This window comes from Puma concolor, chromosome D1, assembly GCF_028749965.1.
Source record: "Puma concolor isolate L17-30 chromosome D1, mPumCon1.1.hap2, whole genome shotgun sequence".
NCBI lineage: Eukaryota > Metazoa > Chordata > Mammalia > Carnivora > Felidae > Puma > Puma concolor.
Window position 1 is genome coordinate 95,518,278 of NC_141676.1, and position 14,034 is coordinate 95,532,311.

At 37.9% G+C, this 14,034-nt stretch overlaps 2 protein-coding genes across 2 annotated transcripts; both read left to right on the forward strand.

Moving 5' to 3' along the window:
- Nucleotides 1-2,923: 2,923 nt before the first annotated feature.
- LOC112866104 (olfactory receptor 8B3-like) lies at nucleotides 2,924-3,862 on the forward strand. Its single transcript, XM_025929140.1, has one exon. It carries the CDS (start codon nucleotides 2,933-2,935, stop codon nucleotides 3,860-3,862), a length of 930 nt encoding a protein of 309 aa, XP_025784925.1. The 5' UTR covers nucleotides 2,924-2,932.
- Nucleotides 3,863-11,056: 7,194 nt separating this feature from the next.
- On the forward strand, nucleotides 11,057-12,070 carry LOC112866110 (olfactory receptor 8B8-like). The gene has a single exon (XM_025929145.2). The coding sequence runs from the start codon at nucleotides 11,057-11,059 to the stop codon at nucleotides 12,068-12,070; it is 1,014 nt and encodes a 337-aa protein (XP_025784930.2).
- Nucleotides 12,071-14,034: the final 1,964 nt, after the last annotated feature.

Sequence of the window (14,034 nt, forward strand, 5' to 3'; positions counted from 1 at the left end):
GTTGCCCAATGGGTAATGGAAAACCACTGAAAGTTTTTTTTTAATTTTTATTGATTTAAAAAAATGTTTTTAATGTTTATTTATTTTTGAGAGAGACAGAGACAGAATGCGAGTGGTTTAGTGGCAGAGAGAGAGGGAGACACAGAATCTGAAGCCAGCTCCTGGCTCTGAGCTGTCAGCACAGAGCCTGATGCGGGGCTTGAACTCACAAGCTGTGAGATCATGACCTGAGCCAAAGTCGGATGCTCAACCGACTGAGCCACTCAGGTGCCCCAAAACCACTGAAAGTTCTTAAAGTAAGGAGGGACAGAGCTTTGCTTTCAGTTTATTCTAGCAGCAGTGTGCATGGCTATATAAGTGGAATTACATGGGAAAAGACTAGAATAATAAGAGTTACTACAGGTCAACAGTACAGTTCAGTTAAAATCTAAGAATTTGTGTGGTGGCTGAGGGACAAGGATGGAGGTCATTGTGAGTGTATACACTATTGCTTAGCATGTGATAAATGTGGAATGTTTCCTGAAGGTTCACAGCCAAAGAACCACATGATTTTCAGAAATACTTATTGAATTTCTTCCATGTATTCTGTACTGATCTTAACCCTAGGAGCAAACAAGAGAACTTATGGTTTATAGGAGAACATGAGAGTTAAGTAAAAAAAAAAAAAAAAAAAAAAAGTCTAATGAATATTATGATGTATTCATGAGAACATAAATAATGACAACTGACATTTTTTGATTATTATTATATTCCAAGCACTGTTATAACCATATTAATAAAGAAAGAGAGAGAGTTTTTGACTATTATTATATTCCAGGCACTATTATAATCATATTAATAAAGACAGAGAGAGAGAGAGAGAGAGAGAGAGAGAGAGGCAAACCAAGAAACAGACTCATAACTATAGAGAACAAATTGATGGTCACCAGAGGGAAGGTGGGTGGGAGGATTTTTTTTATTTAAGTAATCTCTACACCCCACATGGGGCTCAAAATCATGACCCAAAGATCAAGAGTAGCTTGCTCCTCCACTCCTTTGACAGAGTCAACCAGGAGCCCCTTTTTGGGAGGGGATGGGTTAAATAGGTGATGGGGATTAAGGCATGCACTTGTCCTGAAGAGCACCAAGTGTTGTATGGAAAAGTTAAATCACTATATTGTGCACCTGGAACTAATATTGCACTGGATGTTAACTGGAATTTAAATAAAAACTTTAAAAACATAAAATAAAAATTTCATTATCACCATAACACAGTGAAAGAGATGCTGTTTTTATCATTCTTATTTTACAATGAACAGAAATTAAGTAACTTACCCCAGGTATTATTGTTAGTAAGAGTGGAAGTAGGAAGATAGCATTCATACACATACCCCCTAACTCCATAGCTCCTACTCTTTTCCATGTTGCAAAGAAATTGATAACCCCAGTTACTTAAATATTGCCTAGAATGGTGGTAAGCAGGATAGTCAAGTAGAAATTTCCAGTGGGCGATTAAAGTATAAACTTCAGAAGGAATATGTGTTACCACAAATCATTTTAGAGATATTGCAGAAGAGAAGACAACTGAGTTATTGCAATATGAAAAATTTGAGATCAAGAAATAAGGAAGCCTAGAGGCAGAACCCTTGCAGAAAAAGTTTCCATTTAGGATATGGGGACAAAGGTGAAATGAAAACAACACAGTAGATTTCCCTTCAGAGATGAAGGTATGGGGGAGACGGGACTTTACTTTGGATCTAGGGATGTACAATCCCTGGAGTGAAGTGCAAATGAGTGAAATATTGAGTCCCTAAGGAACTAAAGACATATCATGGCCCAGGGTGCACAATCTCCTTATTCCTTTACACATAAAATCTATTCTCTGGGGAAAAGACTGAGCAAGGTTCTACCCTGTTTATAACCAAGCGCACTATATCCTTAAACTCATTTTAACTCTATGTCCAATCAAGCAGCAAATGTGAGGATAATAATAAAGGCTTTATTTTTCTCTGCTTCTTAAGAGGACTCAAAGTCATAGTCAGAAATTAGGATCAGAAAGATTTAAGGGTATATATGAATTTAAGTCTGGGCTGAATCCACTTAGAACCAGAGCCTCAGAGCCTGAAATTGCCTTTCTAACGACCACGGGGGTAAATATAAAGGATAAAGGAACACTGAAGTTTTCTGACCTAAGGAATGTGAGTATCAGAATCCCATTTGTAATAACACATTCCTTGCTTTGAGATGGAAGTTCAGAGACCTGAGATATATCACTGTCTTTCCCACTTTGTGCAGTATTGATACTCAGGTGAAGCTGGCAGGAGAATGTGTTCGAGGGAGATAAGACAATGTTCAGAGATCAGGGGATGTAGGGGATACAGTATCTCAGTAAGCTCCCTCTCCATAGATGGGACTCTCATTCTTCTGGATTTATGGCTTTTTCTCTGTGACATGGGGTAGTAACTCAACCTCCCCTAGATGCTCGTCCCTTATTTAGATTAGAAACTGTTCTTAATTCTCACTCCATCAAGTACAGTCTGCATTTGAGGCCAATCTGCATTTGAGTTCCTAAGGATTCTGTTTCTAATCTTACTGGTGAGGAGAGGGTCAAGTGAATGAAGAAATGGTGAGATCAGAGAAGGGTGATTCTGTCCTACTCTCAACTTCTCCTTTCACCCTTGGTTTTTCCAGCAGTCATGTTTCTAGAGGTCAAGTTCACTGTACTTGCCTCTCTAAGCTAAGTTTGTGATGCCCTTTGCTATAAAGGGAGACTCAGTATCCCTCAGTATCATGATAGTGGTAAAGATAGATTGTATGGGTCCAGGTTGGGCTAGTCTCAGACTTTCCCGTTGTATACACTCTCTTTAGTACAAGATCTTGCATGAAGAGCTGAGTTGTTTCCTAATGTAAACCCTATTTTTCTGTGCTCACAGATCGCCTTAGGGAAAGAAGAATGGCTCCTGGAAACAGTTCTTTTGTGGCTGCATTCATTCTGGTGGGGCTAACAGACCTACCAGATCTCCAGCTCCCCCTGCTCTGTCTGTTTCTAGTCATGTATGTGGTCACTGTGTTGGGAAATTTGGGCTTGATAACTCTAATTGGGCTGAATTCACACCTACATACTCCAATGTACTTTTTTCTCTTCAATTTGTCCTTCATAGATTTCTGTTATTCTTCTGTGTTTACACCCAAAATGCTGACTAACTTCGTATCAAAGAAAAATATTATCTCCTACAGGGGGTGCATGACCCAGCTTTACTTTTTCTGTTTTTTTGCTATTTCTGAATGCTATGTGCTGACATCAATGGCCTATGATCGCTATGTGGCCATCTGTAACCCACTTTTGTATAATGTTGTCATGTCCCCTAAAGTGTGTTCCAGCCTTATGCTTGGTTCATATTTGATGGCATTTTCGGGTGCTGTGGCTCACACAGGAAGCATGCTGAGACTGACCTTCTGTGATGCCAACACCATCAACCATTATTTGTGTGACATCCTCCCCCTTCTCCAGCTCTCCTGCACAAGCACCTACGTGAATGAGCTGGTGGTTTTCATCGTGGTGGGCATCAACATCATTGTGCCCAGTGTCACCATCTTTGTCTCTTATGGTTGCATCCTTTCCAGCATCTTCCACATCGGTTCCACTGAGGGCAGGTCCAAAGCGTTCAGCACCTGCAGTTCCCACATAATTGCTGTTTCCTTGTTCTTTGGATCAGGTGCATTTATGTATCTTAAACCATCTTCTGCTGGGTCTATGGATGAGGGAAAAATATCATCTATCTTTTATACCAATACAGTTCCCATGATGAACCCTTTAGTTTACAGCTTGAGAAACAAAGATGTTAAACTTGCTTTGAGAAAAACTCTAAGTAGAAGGTTTTGATCAGTGTCTCTAGTTAGTCATGCAACAGGGAGTTTCTGTTTGTAATTACAATAATTTTATTGGCAACCTTCTTATCCTGTCTCTTTCTTATCACTTTGAAGGAGAGTTGAGTCTTCTCTCAATAATTTATTTTTACTTTTTGTAGGTTTCTCTTCACCATTTGCACACTTTCTTCTCCCCCTCTTCCACTTAGCAGTAATATTAAGGAAGAAATATATTATCTGTTTTTTTCTTTATCATTTTGAACTTTTATTTTTCTTTCTGGAAATAGAAGACTGGTCTACAAATGATCAAATCAAGGAACCATCAGGATGATATACTATCATTAAGGATGTCTTATCTGTCACTTGAGACTGGCAGCATGAAATGGACAGTGTGTCTCTACTCCCATCTTTCCAGCATTAACTAAACAAGAATGTGTCTCCTTTAAACCTTAGATGGAAGGTTCCATATAGACTGTCAAATATAAATGACTTTGCATCTGTAACACTGTGTCTTGCTTCCTTCCACAAAGGGTTTTCTTACGTTGCATGCTCAACCCTGCACATAACAGATTCTCAAAATATTTCTATTACATGGATTGGAAAGTAAAGCTTGGAGTGGCTAATGTCTTACAGTTCCCTCTTCTGAATGAAAAAGTCTAGACTAAATTCTTAGCCTCCTGATTTCAAGTCTATTACTCTCTGTAGTATACTTTGCTTCTACTTTATTGTATTACTTTTTGTTTCCATAACCATGGAAAATAAGAAAGCATTTCTAATTTGAAAATTGATTGTTATTTGTTCCAGGATGATACATGAATTTCTCTCAAGGAGGATATTGCTTTGTTTCATTTGTTTAGAAAAACAGTTTGATGAGATTTTTTTTCATTGGGAAAGGGGAGGCTTTGCAGGCAGGTACAGTTGGGAAATGATTGGCTCACATGGAATGTTACTTCTGCAAAATTAAGTAAAATGAATTTGGTGATGGAGATTGGGGAGTGCACCTTTCGTGAGCACCGGGTATTGTATGGAAGTGATTAATCACAATATCGTGTACCTGAAATGAATATTATATTGTATGTTAACTAACTGGAATTTAAATAAAAACTTAAAAAAATGAAATGAATTTGGGATGTTAGCAAGAACTTGTAATTCACAGAGCAACATATGGGAAAGAAAGGAGCCCAGAACATTAATTAGGCCAGGGCTCAACAAGAAACATAGCCAATTAATCAGAGCTCTCTGTGTGGAGAGTGGTCATCAGGACTTAGAAACCACATTTCAATTTCAATTTTAATCCTGCTTGATACAGTGCTGTAAAAATAAAGTCCATAAACCTTCCATAAAATTTATAATGCACAATGAGCATACATCAGTAGTGTTTGGGGAATGAAGGTGAAAAGGTATGGAACATTTGGGGAACCAAGGGGAGAGAGGGCATTTCAAAAGATGAAGCGGTGAGTAGTAATTAAAACTCAAATTGGGGAAAAGGAATCCAGAAAGCAAAATGATACATGATAAAATTCCATTCTTCTGACTCTCCTCTCCTTTCTGGAAGGCCCTAGCAACGTTACAGAGAATACAGGATTTCTTTGGATAGGATAAAATCTCAAGGTATTTGATATAAAAAAAAGTTAACTTCCCTCACCCCTGGATTTGAGGAATGGGAACAACTAAATAACTCCTGGTTTTTGTTGGCTTCTATATACTACTTCTTATGAATTTAAGGTATAAAACTCTCAAGTTGTAGTTAGGAGAGCAGTGATAATTTGAAAGAAATTTTTGGTCAATAGATCAAATTATGACAGTGTCTTTTCTGTAGTATGATGTTGAATTACTTTTCTTTTAAGAAAACAGGCAAAGAAGTTTTACTCTAAAACTCTGTGATCTTAACCAAGTGACAATATCAATCAACATTTTTAAAAAGATAACTTTAATAATGTTTTCAATTTTACTTGTTTTCCAATCTCCACTTAAGATTTAGACATTGTAAAAGTTGGCAAGACTGGCATGTTGTCTTGTTTGTTTGGTTTTAGATGTTTAGTGTTGCTAAACTTAAATATATGTTTTACGTGACCACTCATATCACATCTCCTGACTGCAATATTAATATGCTTAATTTTTACTTAAGTTCTATTTATATAAAATGGTTGATCCAGGTCGGTATTTTCTTTTCTTTTCTTTTTTTCATTTATTTACTGTCCCTTTTGATAAACTTGTTCTCCTTGTTGAGATTGAAGTGTATCTACGTAAGTAAATATCTGTGCTCTTTGGGGATTTCTGTAGACATTTCAAAGGTGTGTTCACTCTGTTACATATGTTATCACATTTGATAAATTGAGGTGGCCCCAATTACATGTTAAACCTGGTCCTAATCTTTCATTTGAGGAGTCTCAATATAGAAATGAAATTTGTTTCATTTTTAGAGAAAATAAATGTTCCTTCAAAATAGTTTCCAATTTTTTCAGATTATTTTTGAAAAATAACAAAAATTTAAATGAAGCTTGTAAAAGCTACGTTTGGCAAAGTTTCAAAGGTAGCAACTTAGCTGTAACTTTTAGCTAGCAACTCAAGCTCCATGTGTCTATTTGGACTTCTCTCAAAGGAAGGGAATCAAGTTAGGGTGTTTTTACATGTAAAACATGAAGTGTCATTAACAGTTTTAGCTCTTTTGGGGTTATCTGAATGTAAAAATTCTCTTTTTGGGTTATCAGTGCTGAATGGCACTAATGAGAGGGTGTGTGTATATATATATATATATATATATATATATATGTGTGTGTGTGTGTGTGTGTGTGTGTGTGTGTGTGTGTGTGTATACATATATATACCTGTGTTGAAATTTTACAGCTAGGAATTAAACAGGTAAGCTATGGGATTCGCCTGTGCCTGTGAACTAGGACAGAGTTGCTTCTAAGTCAGTGTGCACACTTTGAGTATCTATGCTTAATGGAACATGGTCCTTCTAGTTAAAGAAAGTTCTCTGATTACATCTTAATTTTGTTTAGCGGACACTTTCTCTAAGCAAGCTGCTATTTCTGCTCAGGATCAAATTTGGAATGATCAGGGTGTACTGTAGTTGAGGGCTGATAAAACCCAGAAGTGAAAGGGGTTTTGAGTTCTATATTCCTTTAATTTCTGAACCCCAAATTTATAGATTTCCATCAGCCTTCTCTCTACACTGCCTTCCTACACACACACACACACACACACACACACACACACACACACACACATACACACACACACACACACACAGTCTTCAAGTCTTGTATTTTATGAGATCACTGCGTAACAACTAAGGCATGGGATGCAACTTACTTTTTTTTTTAAGTTTTTTATTTGGGGTGCTTGGTGGCTCAGTTGGTTAAGCGTCTGACTCTTAATTTCAGTTCAGGTCATGAATTGAGCCCCACATTGGGCTCTGCACTGAGTCTCTCTCTCTCTCTCTCTGTCTCTCTCTTTCCTTAAGATTTCTCTCTCTCTTGGGGTACTTGGGTGGCTCTGCTGGTTAAGCTTCTGACTTCGGCTCAGGTCATGATCTTCTAGTTCATGATTTCGAGCCCCACATCGGGCTCTGTGCTGACAGCTCAGAGCCTGGAGCCTACCTCAGATTCTGTGTCTCCCTCTCTCTCTGCCCCTCCCCTGCTCATGCTCTCTCTCTCACAAATAGAAAGAAACATTAAAAAAAAAGATTTTCCCTCTCTGCTCTTCCTCTCCACTCATGCTCTTTTTCTCTCTTCCTCTAAAATAAAAAAAATAAAAATGAATACGTTTTTTATTTAAATTCCAGTTAGATACATACAACGTTATATTAGTTTCAGATATACACTACAGTGGTTCAACACTTCCTTGCAATAACTGATGCTCATCACAAGTGCACTTCCTAATCCCTATCACTTACTTAACACATGACTCCACCCATCTCTCTGGTAGCCATCAGTTAATATGTTGTTGGATACTGTTTGCTAGTGTTTTATTGAGAAATTTTGCATCTATTTTCATCAGGGATATTGGCCTGTTGTTATCTTTTTTAGTGGTGCCTTTATCTGGTTTTGGTATCAGGGTAATGCTGGCCTCATAGAATGAATTTGAAAGTTTTCCTTACTTTTCCATATTTTGGGATAGTTTAAGAAAGATAGTATTAACTCCTCTTTAAATGTTTGGTTGAATCTGTCCATGAAGCCACCTGGCCCAGGACTTTTGTTTGTCAGGAGTTTTTTGATTACTGATTCCATTTCTTTGATGGTTATGTGTCTGTTCAAGTTTTCAATTTCTACCTGTTTCAGTTTTGGTAGTTTTTATGTTTCTAGGAGTTTATCCATTTCTTCTAGGCTGTCAAATTTGTTGGCATATAATTTTTCATAATATTCTCTTATCATCCTTTGTATTTATTGGTTATTTATCCTCTTTCATCTGTGATTTTATTTGAGTCCTTTTGTTTTTCTCAATAAGTCTGGCTAGAGGTTTATCAATTTTATTGATTTGTTTTTTTTAACAACCAACTTCCAGTTTCATTAGTTATTGTTTTTCTTAGTTTTCATATTATTTATTTTGCTCTAATCTTTATTATTTACTTGCTTCTGCTAGTTTTAGATCTTGTTTGTTGTTCTTTTTCTAGCTCCTTTAGGTGTCAGGTTAGGTTGTTTATTTGAGGTTTTCCTTGCTTCTTGAGGTAGGCTTGTACTGCTTTAAACTTCCCTCTTAGAACAAGTTTTGTTGCATCCAAAGGTTTTTGGATCATTGTGTTTTCATTTGTTTCCATCTATTTTTAATTTCTTCTTTTATTTCCTGGTTGAGCCATTCATTGTTTAGTAGGATGTTCTTTATTTTTAATGCTTATTTACTTATTTTGAGAGAGAGCAAGAGCGTGCATGTACAAATGGGGTGGGGGGGGGGGCAGAAAGGGAGGGAAATAATCCCAAGCAGGCCACATGCTCAATGCAGAGCCCAATGAGGGACTCAATCTCATGAACTGTGAGATCATGACCTGAGCCAAAATCAAGAGTTGGACACTTAACCAACTGATCTATTGAGGACCCCCAGTAGGATGTTCTTTAAACTTCATGTATTTGTGGTCTTTCCAGAATTTTTTCTTGTGGTGGACTTCTAGTTTCATAGCATTGTGGTCAGAAAAGACACATAGTATGACTTTGATTTTGAATTTGTTGAAGATTGTTTTGTGGGCTAATATGTAATCTATTCTGGAGAATCTTTTGTGTGCACTTGAAAAGAAAGTGTATTCTGCTGTTTTAGGATGGAACGTTCTGAATATATCTGTTAAGTCCGTTTGGTCCAGTGTGACATTCAAAGTGATTGTTTACTTGTCGATTTTCAGTTTAGATGTTCTGTCCATTGATGTAAGTGGAGAAGAAAAGATCGTTTTAGACATTGCTTGCAGAGATGTGAATTATTACAGTTTTTGGGAAAAACCATCTGATATAATTAAAAGACAACATTCTGGGAATTTATCCCATTGAAATAAAAGTACTGGTATATAAAGATGAATGCACGATGATGATTATCTTACCATTGCTGTTGATGGTAAAAGAATGGAAAAATTATGGATTTCTATGAATGTGGTATGGTTGGATAAGTTATGACTTGCCCAAACACAGAACTTTGGAGCGATTTTGATGAAGTATTATTAAATGACAAAGGCAAGAGGTAAAAAAAAAACTATGTAGTTTGGAATCAGTTGTAAAGCCCCTATAAACCTATTTGGATACATCAGCAATTAGGAAAATAAGGGAAGATGTTCCAGTAAGTTACAAACATGAATAACTGGGTGTGATGGCTGAAGGAGTCTAAGACAAGAAAGAGAGTGCTAAGAAAAAAGAACAGGAAGTGATGTGTCTAAAAGCTACAAAGAATGCATTATATGATCATGAATGCCATAATGTTAATCATATATATGTGTGGGAGGATATATATATATATATATATATATATATATATACACACACACATATATGTGTGTGTGTGTGTGTGTGAAATTTTTATAGGTATTTAAAATATTATTAGCTATGGGTTAGCAGTTGTACCTAATAGCCAAAGAAGCACTAGGAGAAAGAAGAGAGAAAAGGTCTCTACCTCATTTGTCCCAGAAGAATGTGCAATTTTGAGTAGAATATTGAGCTTCCAAAGACACCAGGGTATAAGCATCTTCATCTTTGTACAAACAGTTTCATAAATCTGTCTTTCCCAAAGGGTTTGAGCTATGGAGAGCCTCCTGGGAAAGCCTCTAAACCAAATCCCTGAGACCTCCAAGCTAGAATAAGATCACATATATGATGTTTCCAGTTTATTATGTTGAAACAGAGAATGCTGTTTATATTACTTTTTTTGTAGTTTAATGATCACCTCTGGGCAAAATAATTATTAAAAATAGTGATCTTTATCTGAATAACTCTCAGAGCGAGTCAAAGACTGAGATTTATAAATGCTCTGAGCCCCTCCACACAAATGGAGGAGGAAGTGTTTGGCTCAGCTGTATTACCCCCCAGAGCAGCAGAACTTTCCTATTAGAGATCAGTGTTGGAAAGGAAACCACAGGAAGTTCTGATGTCACTAGGCAAAGAACAGTGAGCATTGAATCCTTTATCTTTTTATGTCTTTCAAAATCCAGAACCATAGAAAGTAATACGCTTTTCTGCTTTTACCAGCTCTGGCCCTGGGTGCAGATGATTACAGGGTCTGCATGGGAAGAAAGTAAAGATTAGAAGTAGTGCTGAGATTATGGGGTTTGCAGTGCCTCCAATCCTTCTGCCACTTAGAGAATTTCTTATGAGGGAAACCCAGGTTCCATTCCTAACTTAATTACTTTCTTGCTGTGTGTGCTTGTGAAACCAAAGAGTCTCTGTGAGTCTGTTTTCCCAACTCTACTATGGGCATGTGCTCCTGATTTCTACCCAACACAGTGTCCAGTCTGGATCCGTGGCCAGCACAGGTAGCTGAAGTGTGGTGATTAAAGATTAACAAGGCCAAACTGGAATAAGTAAAGGGATTAAAAAGTGTTAGTGACAAACTGAAGCAGAGAAAGGATGAGAAATTTCTGCACTTCTTCTCCTCTTGAAATATTTCTCCCAGTGTTACCTGAAACTATGTTGATGCCTCCCATACACTTGTCTTTCTTGCGTGAGCGAAGCCATATGCAACTCCCTCTAGAATAGTTAAATCTCAGCAGAATCTGTTGGCCCAGGGTAGACTGGGCATGGGATTGCATAGGAAATGTGGGTTCTGCCTCGAATACGATTCTACTTTCCTATCTTTCAGATCCTACCAGAAGAGAATGGATATGGGAAACAGTTCCTTAGTCACTGAGTTTTTCCTTGTGGGTTTAACCAAATATTCAGAGATCCAGCTGCCTCTGTTCTTTCTTTTCCTAGGAATCTACATTGTCACTGTGGCAGGAAACCTGGGCTTGGTCACTCTAATTGGACTGAATTCTCACCTTCACACCCCCATGTACTATTTCCTCTTTAATTTATCCTTTATTGACCTGTGTTACTCTTCTGTCATTACCCCAAAACTGCTGGTAAACTTTGTGTCAAAGCTGAACACCATCTCCTATGCAGGATGCATGACTCAGCTCTTTTTCTACTGTTTCTTTGTCAGTGCAGAGTGTTACGTGTTGACAGTAATGGCCTATGATCGCTATGTGGCCATTTGCAAGCCCTTGTTATACACGGTCACCATGTCCCCTCAGGTCTGTTCTCTGCTGGCTGTGATTGTATATGTGGGGGCGTTTATTGGTGCCTGGGCCCACACAGGATGCATGCTCAGGTTGACCTTCTGTGATGCCAACACCATCAACCACTACATGTGTGACATCCTCCCCCTTCTGGAGCTCTCCTGCACAAACACTCACATCAATGAACTGGTAGTTCTCATTGTTGTGGGCTTTGATGTGGGTGTGCCCAGCCTCACTATCATTATCTCTTACTCTTTCATCCTCACCAGCGTCCTTCGCATGCATTCCACTGAAGGAAGGTCCAAAGCTTTTAGCACTTGTAGCTCACATATAATTGTTGTTTCTGTTTTCTTTGGGTCAGGGGCATTCATGTATCTTCATCCTTCTTCTGTTTTGTCCATGGACCAGGGGAAAGTGTCCACTGTGTTCTATACTATTGTGGTGCCTATGCTCAATCCTCTGATCTATAGCTTCAGGAACAAGGAGGTAAAGGTTGCCCTGAAAGAAAGCTTGAATAGAAAAACATTTTCCTGAGCTCAAGCAGTATTAAGTATTATAAGAGAATACAGCTTTATTTTAAAATTGTTTTTGTTCCTCTATAGAGTTTTTTTTCCATGTAGAAAGAAATGCGGTATAATAGAAAGAGTGTTGGACTTGGAATTAGAATGCCCAAGTCAAAAATTCTGCAAAATAGGGGTATCTTATTACTTTATAGGGTTATTGGGATGAATAAGCTAATGCAAATGAACGTTTGTGGTGTAGTGTGAGGGGCTTAATACCATGTTCTCTCCTCTCCTTCTCCTTTCTGTTCTTCCTCCCTCTTCTTTTTCCTTCCCAGTGTTTTCCTCCTGTGCTTTAGAGGGAACATTCACAGACTTTCTTCTCTTCCTGTGATCTCTGTCACCATGAATACTCAATTGCTCAAACCTCAAGCTAGTGTCCTCCTTGATTCCTCTCTCTTTGCTTTTCCTCCACCCACAATTTATGAGGTGCTGACAATTCTTGTTCTCCTCATGGCACCATCATTTCTCATCTGGACACCAGCCTCCTGACTAGCCCCTTCCTCTCTTGTCTTTTAGCCTCGAAATTCATTCTCCTGATGACAACCAGCATGCTCTTTCCATACTTCCAATAAGATCTCATTTACCTTAGTTTACTCTTTTCACTGCAATTGTCTTCAGTATAAAACAAAGCTCCACATTATGTCAAACAAGGATCACCTCTCCAGCCTGATTTTCTGCCACTGTAACTCCCTCCTCCCTGCCTTTTTTCTGTTAGTCTACTGAAGTCACACTTAACTCTCCCAAGTTTAATAAATTCTCATTCATTTACACACTTTCCCACAAGCCATTCTGTCACCCTGGAACACCCTCATGCACCCTCTGTGTTGTTCAGCCTGCCCATCCTTCAGGTATGAAGTTATCCAGAACCTCTAGGAAGTCTTTTCTGGACAGAAAGGTAGGGTTAGATGACTTTCAGATATACATTGGTACCATTCTGTGCCTACCCTTTTGAGGTACAGGTCCCATTGTACTACATGTTTTTTTTTCCCCCTTTAAATGTACAGTCTGATTCTATTTATTTAGTTATAAGAAAACTTTAAGAAACTCATTTGCAGGAAAATTTTCAGTTAACTACAAGGGAGTATGGTATGTAAGAAAGACATATATTTATCCAAGTTGAATTCATTAAAACGTTAAGAAAATCATTTGAGAAGTTATAGACTATTTAGGGGATTTCTCTTGTTTTCCTTTGCTTACCTTTCTTTGAAAATACACTTTTGCTCATGCTTCCTCCATGGTTGGTTGGTTGGTTGGTTATCTATCTATCTATTTATTTAGCACACTTTTATTACTTGTTTCCAATCCTTGTTTTCTGTTCATGCTTCAGATATCAGCTGAAGGGAAACGGCCATCTCACCCATCTTACAAAGTTTAAATTCTCTGTTTTGTATTTCCTAGAGTAGACTCGTCAGGCCTGCCACAATTTTCATATGCTTTTGTAATTGCGTGATTATATGTCATCCCTGTGAAGAAAGGCACCATGTGTATTTATTCTCTGTTACACCTCCAGTGCTTAGCAGAGTATCTAGCATACTTAGCAAAGGCTCAGCAAGTAATGGCGGAATAAATGAATGCTTGCTATATGACTTTACATTTTGAGTCAAAAAGAGGGGGTGTTTGGGGAGAAGAGTCACTCAAAGAATGGTTAATACGTCTCTCTCCTAGAATGAGTTTTGTAATAATTTGCTTTCACATTGCCTTTCTTTTCCATCTTCTCTTAAAGCACAGTGATGGAAAACAGAGATTTATTTAGTTTTATATAGATGGTTGTGTGTATTCATGAATTAGGGGAAGGAACACATGAGTTGGGCAGATTTCTAAGAGCGAAGTAGAGTTAGCTCACAGTTTCTGGTGTCAGACTACCTGGGTTTTAATTTCAGCTCTGTTATTTGCTCACTGTGTTACTTTACTAATAAAAGGAACTTTTTCAGAGTT

Coding starts and splice junctions, on each gene's coding strand:
- LOC112866104 (XM_025929140.1), top strand. CDS start 2,933: ATGGCTCCTGGAAACAGTTCTTTTGTGGCTGCATTCATTCTGGTGGGG.
- LOC112866110 (XM_025929145.2), top strand. CDS start 11,057: ATGGGATTGCATAGGAAATGTGGGTTCTGCCTCGAATACGATTCTACT.